At 39.8% G+C, this 11,626-nt stretch overlaps 1 protein-coding gene across 1 annotated transcript; it reads left to right on the forward strand.

The window, feature by feature from the left end:
• Nucleotides 1-5,481: 5,481 nt before the first annotated feature.
• Nucleotides 5,482-7,260, forward strand: LOC307038790 (general transcription factor II-I repeat domain-containing protein 2-like; the record flags this gene model as incomplete). Its single annotated transcript, XM_079680467.1, has 1 exon — nt 5,482-7,260. The coding sequence occupies one exon, from the start codon at nt 5,482-5,484 to the stop codon at nt 7,258-7,260; it is 1,779 nt and encodes a 592-aa protein (XP_079536593.1).
• Between the last annotated feature and the right edge of the window lie 4,366 nt (nt 7,261-11,626).

Below are 11,626 nucleotides of genomic sequence, written 5' to 3' on the forward strand. Positions count from 1 at the left end.
GGTTCCACACTGGAGCTCATGTGAAATAAAGTGAGATACAGTATGCTGGATGTACAGCGGAACTTTGTTAAGATCCATATGTCACGGATATCATACTACTGTGCTAAATAAGAGACATGTAATCATTTACAAAACATCACCATGTTGTTATTTAACAAAATAATTTTGTTATTCGAAAAAAACGAACAGGAGGAAATGCAGCCCGGCTCTCGATTTGTAATCCTAATTTAATCATCATCTTCACCACGATCATTTATGTTTATGTTCGCCGAATTGACATGAAATCACTGACACATATGAATATACTGTATTCAACTTCATTAAAACGTTATTAACGTGCCTAAACTCAGTAATTCACCAAAAATATGTATATTTTAATGGAGCTTCGTCGGTCGATCAGGATCCCAAAGTGTAGCGGAGGGATCCTCATCTGGATGAAGGGTGTTACTTTCCCCATAAGGAACAAGTCGCTGCAAATTATCCCGCTTATTACATGGCCACATTCTCAACAAAGTAACGACATGACTCCCAATATTAATTGAAATGCTTTTATGGATTTAGAAAATGTTTTTATTGATTTAAAAAATATTTGTATGTATTTATTTAAATTGACATGCATCCGCTAAGAAAAATAGTCCGTTGTTACCGTTTTTTAAACAGTCTGAATGAAACGGCAGCTCTCAGCTGTTTATTTACACAACTAATGGCCCATCAACCACAGCTCTCTCCCCCCCCCCCCCTGATCTTTCTTCTCCAGCAGCTAAATTAACAGGAGGTTACTCTGAGTGACCATAGACTGTATGTGACAAGCTTACAGTTAGTGACGTAACAACACCATAAAAGCTGGTGGGTTGAAAGCAATACGGGAGGTAAAAATAACTAGAATAATTGTGATTTATTTATTGTGGCTTTTATGTTTTTAGGTATAAAATGTTATGTAATTCAGGCTTATAGTTCACCCTTCTCTAAAAGCCTTAAACTTAAAAAAGTTAATTGTAATTGAATAAATCCTTCCAACACACATTGTAAAAAATAGCCTACTGTAAGTTAAGAAATCATTTCAATATGTACATCTTCTGATGTAACAACAATAACATTATAAATAGTAACATAGCTGAACATGGTATTGCACATTTAGCTTTGAGTGTTACTGACCTGAGATGTTTTTATTACATGAATTAAGGTGACTGTGGCTTTTTAACATACAGGGATGCAAACTCATCAGGTATGAAAAAGGTGACAAGGATCCGAGCCCCCGGCTCCCCCACCCCACGGAATGACAGAGGATTTTAGCAGTCAGAACAACTAAAGCAGCAGTGTTAATAATAACAGAAACGCCAAAGAGTCACATCTAATAGAAATATATAAAAGCATTTATTTTAAATTGTGGAGCAGTCAGTTTATAATTTTGGCAGCACTGTTGAGCATTTTGAAAATGTATTTTCATGCCTCTGTGCAAGGCTTAAGTCTTTTTATCTTTATAGCCAGATGGTGTAAAGTAACTAAGTTCATAAACTCAACAAGTACTATACTTGGGCACAATTTTGAGATACTTGTACTTTATTTAAGTATTTCAATGTTTTGCTACTTTGTTCTTCTACTCCACTACAGTTCAGAGTTACATGCTGTACTTTTCCTCCACTCCATGTATTTAATACCTTTAGTTACTTTACAGATGTGGATGAATGATGTGAAATATAATCAAGTGTTAAATCAGACTTTAGTTACACCTGGAGTAAATCCACAAGCTACCCTGCAGTATACAAAGTCATTTAAACTAGCTGCACCTTTACCAGCTTTGAGAACACTTTCATGATCAATCATTATAAAACATATCATATCTATTATTCTGAAATGGACCAATCTGCACAATGACTACTTTTACTGTCGCTACTTTCACTATATTTTGATGATAATACTTTTCTACTTTTACTTGAGGAACATTTTGAATGCAGGACTTTTACTGTAACATAGTATTCCTACAATCTGGGACTATTACTTTTACTCAAGTATAAGACCTGAGTACTTCTACTTTTACTCTAGTACAAGATCTGTGTGCTTCTACTTTTACTCAAGTACAAGATTTGAGTACTTCTACTTTTACTCTAGTACAAGATCTGTGTGCTTCTACGTTTACTCAAGTACAAGATCTGAATACTTCTACTTTTATTCAAGTACAATATATATATACTTATACCACCTCTGTTTATAGCCTATGAAAAAAACGATTAGAAATAGAAGGCTAAAGCTAACGTTAGCAGATAGTGACAATGTATGCTAGCTAGCTAGCTCAACGATTCCTTAAATAATATTGCCACAGAAAAACGTTTCAGTTCACATCACGCTCTGCCGCTCCGACAGGGAGCTCTGCTCTGAACACCTGAACAGCCCGTTCTAACAGCTGTTCACCAGCGGTCCAGTCTGTGCCACAGTGACTCCGGACGCACAGTTAATATTAACGAACGCACCCGTAGGTAATGTAGCTGCTGAAGCTAGACCATCATCTCGGAGCAGCAGAGTCTTATTATACATCCATGAGCAGAGCCGACAGGCAGGAAGACTCGAGCACACAGCTCGTACTTCATTATAAAATATAAAAAAAGAACACCATGCGTGTCATGATGGCACATAACAGCTCACGGCCGCATATTACTCCGGGTCCCAGCCCCCCCCATACCCCAAAAATATTTGTATTGCAGATCTACATGAATCACACAAACGACTTATTTTGGATTCAAAACGGCGAATTTCGCCGAAAGGTGACAAGTTTGCATCACTGAACATAGACAGAGCACAACTGAAACAACATCTGAAACGATGTAACAACATAATACACTTGTGGGGATGCTTGGGATGTGAGGAGTGAGGGACACGGCTTAGAACGGGCGTGTCGCCTGGCAGGACAGGAGAGTGTGCACCAGTCTGCCTTGATCTATGAATTCATGTCCGTGACACTCACTGCTGCCCACAGCTGTTTTATAGAAGGAAATTCCTTCACTTCATGAAAGTGTTTTAACCACACACACCTCTACACACACATGACGGGTGTTATTTTCCCCATAAGGAAAAAGTCACTGCAAATTATCCCGCTTATTACACGGCCACATTCTCAACAAAGTAACGACATGACTCCCAATATTAATTGAAATGCTTTTATGGATTTAGAAAATGTTTTTATTGATTTAAAAAATAGTTGTATGTATTGATTTAAAAAATAGTTGTATGTATTGATTTAAATTGACATGCATCCGCTAAGAAAAATAGTCCGTTGTTACAGTTTTTTAAACAGTCTGAATGAAACGGCAGCTCTCAGCTGTGTATTTACACAACTAATGGCCCATCAACCACAGCTCTCTCCCCCCCTCCCCCCTTGATCTTTCTTCTCCAGCAGCTAAATTAACGGTAGGTTACTCTGAGTGACAAGCTTACAGTTAGACACAACACTGTCATTGCAAGTGAGCCTCAGTTAGTTGACTTTTATGTTCAACTTCTAAATTCGTTACTGATAAAAAAGGGCTTCTACTGTACCTAATTACCTTAACACTAGAACCGCCAGAGTTTTTTGTATAGGCCTACCTAAACCCGTCAAATCCCGCTATTAGAATGCAATTTATAACAACATAGGGTGCTACATAACACACTTTCAGTAAAAGTCACGGACTGGGAGACTTTAATATTTTATTGAAAAAAAGTTACATTGCACACACACAACACACATCACACAAATTGACCCGATTGGCGGTTCTAGTGTTAAATAAACTCACTAATTAATTAAACCAGTTCAATACGCATTATTCTTATTCTTATCATTCTCTATGAGCGCAGAAATAGTCTTAAAATCAGATCTGTTTTTTAAATGAAATCTGACGGCAGGCAGTTAGCTCTGATCACCTATGATAAATGCGCCGCACCTAATCGCTGGCCATTCAGCCACAGACACTGTTCGAAATGGGGGGGAGCTAGGGGGAGCTTGGCTCCCCCGAAGAGGGAGGGAGCTCCCTTGATGGCTGACTTTGAGATAAATAGGGGGAGCCCAAAACAATCGTGCATATTTGTGTCACACAGATTAGAAATGTTGAGTTTCTGTAAATAACAGTTCTTGAAATAAATAATAGTTATTGTTCATTACAGTTTCTGAATATTTGTTTTATATTTGTGAATATGTCTGGGTGTTGCCATCTGTACGTGGCGGCGCTGCATTCTTACTTACGTTGCTATGGTTATGGCGGTGATGCCGGCGCGGTATTTGAAATGTTCATATTGATATTTTTTTTAATCTGGCTGTGTAATAAAAAAATATGGCAAAACGAAAACAGACAAGCGTCACAGCTTTTGGATTCACAAGCAAAGAAGCGAAGGAGTCTAAAAATGACAACGTGAACGGAAAACAACTTTTAGTTGGCCGGCTGTAAGCGGCGTTAGGGTCGAGTTTGACAGCTCCACACCGAGGGAGAGGCCTGCCGATGCGGAGCCTGAAGAGGCTTCAACAACGGCCACATCCGCCGGCATAGTGACACCGTCTGTATTAGTAGAAGAGTGTTTTTATAGCAATTGATCGCATCCGCGCTGCTGCGCCAGTCAACAGAGCGTGCGTGTGACATATTTAGTAGCAGGATGTGCTCTGAAAAATAGGGCTCCCCGAAAGCAAATGGGTAATTCGAAAACTGACAGAGCTCCCTCTATACAAATCAAACTGTAGACGGTGTGAAAGCACCTATTGTTTTAAATAATGGTCGGAATGTGACCTGTGATCCTTCTGAATTACCGTGGGACAGCACATTCTAAACTAAAATGTTCAATCAATAAAGTAACATCTTATCTTATCTTAATAAAATCTTCATATTAATAATAATAATAAATCATACAGTATGTGACCGAAAGGGAGCAGGAGGAAGCAAACACAAAAATATACTGCATATTAAAGCAAACGATTGTAAAGGTTAAAGTATGAGCATAACAAATAAAGAAGTGTAATGTAAACATTTACATTATAATTATGATTATTTAATATATAAAGACTATATATTATTGCTACCTCCGCGACCCGACCACGGATAAGCGGGAGAAGATGGATGGATATATTATTGAATTACAAGATTAGATATACTTTAGTTCAGGGGTGCTCAATACGTCGATCGCGATCTACCAGTCGATCCCAAAGGTATTATTGGTAGATCGCGTGACATTAAAAAAATTGACGTCAACCTATCATCCATCCCGTCTTTTGATTGATATACAGGGCAGCCAGTCAGATGACATCTGAATTTTGTCTGACACTTAGGTCACTGCGCATGAGCAAACAACTGCGCTAAGTGCTAACTAACTAGCAAGCTTGTCAGCGAGTTACGGCCAGTTTTCAGCCTTTGGTTTTTTCTCTCAAACCTATGAAAGGGTATAAAAATGAGTGAGGTAGCTGGACCAAGTAAGAAGAAAAAAACGTATAACTTTCATACGGAATGGGAGGAGGACTTTTTTTTCACGATGACATTTTCCAAGTGCGTTTGCCTCATCTGCCAGTCTACCATAGCAATACCAAAGAAGGGGAATGTGGAGCGGCATTTTCGGACTGTTCATGGAAAATACGACACCGACTTCCCGCCGAAAAGCGAGCTGAGAAAGAGAAAAGTGAAGGAACTGAAATCCCAGTTGTCCGGACAGCAGTCATTTTTCACGCAACAAACTTCAAAAGCGAAAGCCGCCACCGAAGCATCGTTCCGGGTGAGTCACATCATCGTCAATAACAAGAAGTCCTTCCAAGACGGAGAGATGGTAAAAGAGGCATTCGTTGAAGCAGCTGACTCATTGTTCCGAGACTTTAAAAATAAGGCAGAAATATTATCTTCGATCAAAGCTCTCCAGCTGTCAAGAAGCACAGTTACACGGCGCTGTGAAGCCATGGCAGAGGATTTAACCCAGCAACTTTGGAAGGACATTGGAGATTGCGAGTGTTTCTCACTGCAGTTGGACGAATCAACGGACGTGAGTGACACAGCCCAGATGTGCATTTTCATTCGTATGGTGTTTAGTGATATCACTACAAAAGAAGAGCTATTAACAGTACTGCCCATGAAAGAACAGACGCGAGGAGAGGACATATTTCAGTCGTTTAAAAACTTTATCGCGAAAACTCAGCTCCCAGTGTACAAATTGATGTCTATCACCACGGATGGAGCACCCGCAATGGTTGGCCGCTTGAATGGATTTATTGCAAAGTGCAGGCAGGACGATGCTTTCCCGGACTTCCTAAATTACCATTGCATAATCCACCAACAAGCGTTATGCGCTAAAATGCTCAACATGAAAGAGATCATGGATGTTGCAACGAAGATCGCCTGTTCTATTCGCGCCAGATCTCTTCAAAGAAGGCTATTCCGTGCACATCTGGAGAATGCTGACTGCGACCACTCTGAGTTGTTGCTACACACTGACGTGAGATGGCTTAGTCGAGGGAAATTCCTGCAAAGATTTCGAGAGCTCTGTCCGGAGATTAAGGAGTTTTTCCGTGTAGCTGGACATGCAGAATACACGCAACTAAATGACGGTCAGTGGCTGTTAGACTTGGCATTTTTAACCGATCTGACCAACATGTTGAATGACCTTAATCTACAGCTGCAAGGAAAAGACAAAACAGTGATCAATATGATCAGCTCGGTTAATGCTTTCAAACGAAAGATGCAACATCTCTCCTCAAAGCTGCAGCGCCATGATTTGGCAAACTTCCAGAACCTGGCGTCAGAGCTGGAGATGCAAAGGAAGGCCTGTGTGCAACTTGACACTGCACGCTACACAGAGCAGATTGACAAATGTCTGTCAGAGTTTGACAAACGCTTTCAAGACTTTTCTTTGCTCGAGCCAGTCGCTCCATTCATGTGCTATCCTTTTCGGGAAGATGCTGAGGTTGATTCACTCGCATCAAAAATTGCAACACTGTTTCACCTGAACTCTTCTGTAGTGGAAGATGAGATTTTGACACTACAAGCTGACATTGAGCTGAAGTCCAGAGCTCATGGACAGTTCTGGAACTTACTCACAGAGGTAAAGTACCCCAACATGAGGAAATGTGCTACCTCCTTGACAGCATTATTCGGCTCCACTTATTTATGTGAGTCAGCCTTTTCCCACATGAAGATCATCAAGTCCAAGTACCGTTCCACCATGACTGATGAACATTTGGAAGTGTGCTTGAGGCTGGCTGTCAGCAGTTACCGTCCGGACTATGCATCCCTGGCTGATTCAATTCAGTGCAAGTCATCAGAGTAAACTCGGGTAATGACAAAAAATGTACATAGTTAATTGTGTTGTGTTGTGCAATATTGGCTCATGCGATATAAAGAATCCTCAATATATTTATAAATAAATATATGTTTTGCATTTTTTGTAGTAGGTAGATCATTTTGACTTGATCATTTTATAAGTAGCTCTCATGCTGAAAAAGTGTGAGCACCCCTGCTTTAGTTGATCTAAAATATTGATGTGTTCAAATGCTCTTCAAAACACAACTGAAAGTCCATGAAACTTGTCTTTCTGTATTTGTGAATGAAGCGCCATCTTCTGGTTAAAACCTGAAATTGAAAATCTGGCAACGCCCTCTTGGAAAATAGTGGGAGGGCTTAACATTCCTCTATACTGGTCTTTGGCAGGCCGTAGGCAGGAAGCTGTAAGCTGGAGTCCGAAATTCAGTGCTACATCTGTATTATATAGGTATGGTCCTACAATATATTATTCAAATATAGCATTATAGGTCCACTTTAAATTAACATTAAAATCACAAACTTTTTAACATAACCAACATTTACTTACATTTTAGGAATACATTATCCTGTAACGGATTTACATTGTGGTTCACTATGGATTGTGAAAACTTTAGTGTTGTTTAGTGAACAATTTTTGAGAGTGTAGATTGCAGGGTTACCAAGCTACTATTATATGTATTGTACTTCAGTCTAAGTTCAATGTCTTTGCATCAGTAAAGAGGAACTCCCACAGCCTGCATGTGAATGCTGTTCCTCTTTGGTTTTACAAATGTCGTATTAAAGCAGGGTTGCTAACTTTGGGTACCTGGCTGGAGTGAGATTTTGATATCATGGGTTTAATTACACATGTGCGCACTAAATGACTGCTATCTTGTCAGCAGCGGGACCTTAGCATACAGTATATATAGGATATATATTAAATATATACAAATACACAATATTGGACAAAGACTATAAAGGGCACAACGTTTCATTCACTAATGAAAGTCAAACACATGTTTGTTTCCACTGTTTTATTGTGTGCCTGTTGCGATAAGCAATTCATTGACTTATTGTACGATAAATACAAATGAACTCGATAAATTGCCATCCACACGAGGATGTGACTAGCAGTTTGAAAGGATGTACTTGAATTATTATTTTATATTATCATTATGTCAGTGGTCTAAAATGGTCATACAACGGTGCCGACAATATTATCGTTTATCGCAATAATTTCAAGGAACTTTTTTCCAACAAAATTAATTATCGTGAGAGGCCTATACATGAAACACACCCAAACAAATCTACAGACTTACTCCAAACTGCCAAATATATTAATTAACACACTCTCACTCTCATATACTCTTGTCATGTCACGGTTTTAGTTTGGTGTGTCTGGTAATGGGTTTTTGCTGTTCTGTTCTCCCTGTCATGTTTTCCTCCTTGTATATTGTCTGGTCCTTCTCCCTGTGTTTTCCTCCCTGTCGTTAGTTTCCCTGGTGTGTCTAATGGTCTGATTGTGTTCACCTGTACCCCTTGTGTGTCTCCTGTGCTCATCATCACCAGCCCCGCCCCTGATTGTTTTCACCTGTGTCTTGTTGTCATGTGTTTAAATTCCCCTGTCTCCCAGTGTTCAGTGTCAGTTCGTCTTGTCTCTTGCCATGGTCAGGTCTATGCTCTCTTTGTGCTCTTGAAAAGTTTTGTTCCTCACTACGTGAGCGATTTAATTTTGTTCTAATTTTTTGTCATCTCAGCTAGATATTCGATAGTGACCATTTTTTGTTCATCTTGCTGTTTTTTGGAGAATAAAGTATCTTACCAATACTTTACCTCTGTCTCCCGGGTCGTGCAATTGGGTCCTACATCCTGAGTTCATAACAGGCTCCCACTGCTCTGTCTTTTAACGTTGTTAAGAGTGGTTGGGGCAGGGACGGAGTGGATCGACAGCTTGAGCAGCTGTCAACTCAACATTGTAAATAACCAACCAAAAACGATCGCCGGTTCATCTTTCTTTTGGCGTGAGAATAGTTTGGGGAGCGTGAGATTGAGAGTGAAAGCGTGTGTCACACACCAGATGCGTGAGAGTTGGCAACCCTGATTAAAGGCCCTGACACACCAAGCCAATTTCGGCCGTCGATAGATGTCTGGCCGTCGATGAGTGTCCTGTCGCCCTACTCGGATTCAACATGTCAAATCGGGGAGCGAAACGGAAGTGAAGAAGGCCCACACAGACGGCTTTTATTTTTCATTTTCATCTCACCTGGACGCAAGAATTTATTTTACATCATGGCGATCTGGAATGAAGAAACCGAAGACCAACTCAGTTGCCACGTAATTTGCTACCACACTTCCTGCGTTAGGTGGACAATAGCTTCTTCAAGTATTTAACTGACAGGACCCTGGACGATGTGGCTTTTTTTTTTATTGTAGGCCTATTACTTACTATTTTTATCTTATTGTATTTTAGTCTATTGTTTACATTGTGCAATTCTACATTTGATAATAAATCTTTTTTTCCGCTACTGCAAAATACTAAACTTTATTTCATACCTTCATACTACAGCCATTAGATAACACAACATTAGAACGAGGATACAATTAGCTCTCCTACAATAAAAGTCAGAAGATACAGATGTACATGATACATCATTTGCCTGTCAGTGTTATGTTGTATATTACTGATGCATGGAATGTGGTAGCAGCAGTACTTTAAGGTTGCCAGCCACAATGCTTAAATCGTTTCTTTCTGCTTCAGAGAGCTGAAGTTTGTATATATCACGCAGTCTGTCTTCTGGTTGCCTCTTTTTTGAATGACGAATAAACACTACCGCCGCCTGCTGGTAAGGAGAGTTATTGCCACTCACGTATGCGCAGTGCGTACATTCTACTTGGCCGTCGGCTGAAGTGGTGTTGCTCAAGTTAATACTCAAGAAAAATATCTCAATGCTTCATCCACTACTGATGCCATGCCCCCCAATGCCCCCCATTATTTAACACATTTGCTCAATTAATAAAAAATTACATTTGTGGATTCAGACAGTATTTGAAGTCTGGTTTATCAAGAAAATATTTATCTGCTCGCTATATGTGTTATAGAGATTAGATACAGATTATTTTAGATTGTACTTCAATAAAAAGCTTAAGAATATAAATTAATTTAGTTCATATACGTATAGTAGGAACATGTTGATTTCCTGACACTAGCATTGAATGCTAGAAAATATGCAATAATTAAACTAGTTTACTTGGTGACCATATCTTTATATTTTTTCAATTGTTGTGGACTCAATAGGCGCTTTCACACCAAGTACTTTGCCGTACTTAGTTCATCAGAACTTATCTGATGAACTAAAGAGCAGATCACGTTCACACCGGAAGAAGTCCCTGAGGGAGGATTAGGCAAATGAAGCCGCTGACATCACTTCTTCTTCTTCTTCTTCTTCTTCTTCTTCTTCTTCTTCTTCTTCTTCTTCTTCTTCGGGTTTACTGGCAGGCCGCAAACAACTTCGCGGCATATACTGCCACCCGAAGTCCTCGGGCGGAAGTCCCCGGAGATGGGGACTGGCTTCTGAAGCCTTCCGAGTAAATCGCCAGAAACGCCGACACCTCCTCATCTCCACCGCTCCCATGTTTTCTTTTGTGTTGCCATGAATTAGTCTCTCTCTGTATGTGCGCTGGGCTAATGCTAATAATGCTAATGCGAGGAAAATAAAAATGCGGCTTCACAAAACTTTTGGGGAGTTTTACGGGGCGTGGTTTACAATCCGCCCAGCCAATCAGAAATTCGGAACCTTTTTCTCCCATGAGAGTACCTGCTCTCTGGCAGGGACTGAAAAGGGGGTGAAAAGGTTCTCATGAACTAAGTTCTAGTTCCGGAATTTTTTGGTGTGAACGCACATTTTTGGAACTATATCGGAACTATACTGGGAAAAGTACTCCGGTGTGAAAGCGCCTAAGATGCCATCAGGAACCTGTAGTTGTATCTGTTTGTATTGGGTAAATGACAAAAATGGCTCCATACCAATAAATCACAATTCCCTGTTGAGATATTTTTAGGCAGGTTATAAGTCACTGGAACTGGCAGTGCAGTGGGAGACTTTGCTTATACCTCAAATTTAGAACTCATAGTGAATTAACTGCGATATTTTTTAAACTGCCAAATTAAGATTCTCTTTTTTTTATATCTGAAACTCAAAGTAAATCATAGCCTACACCTAGACATGTTGCTTTGTTTACTCCAATTCATTGTAGGAAAGGATGAATTCTTCCCCATAGAATGTTTTGGAACACCATGGTTACGGTCGAATAGCCTTTTTTTGCTTAGGAAAGTTCATAGCCCTGATGTTCTGCATGATATAGGCTGTTTGAATTCTCCACATCATGATAGGACA

This window comes from Notothenia rossii (assembly GCF_949606895.1).
Source record: "Notothenia rossii genome assembly, chromosome: 5".
NCBI classification, from domain to species: Eukaryota; Metazoa; Chordata; class Actinopteri; order Perciformes; family Nototheniidae; genus Notothenia; species Notothenia rossii.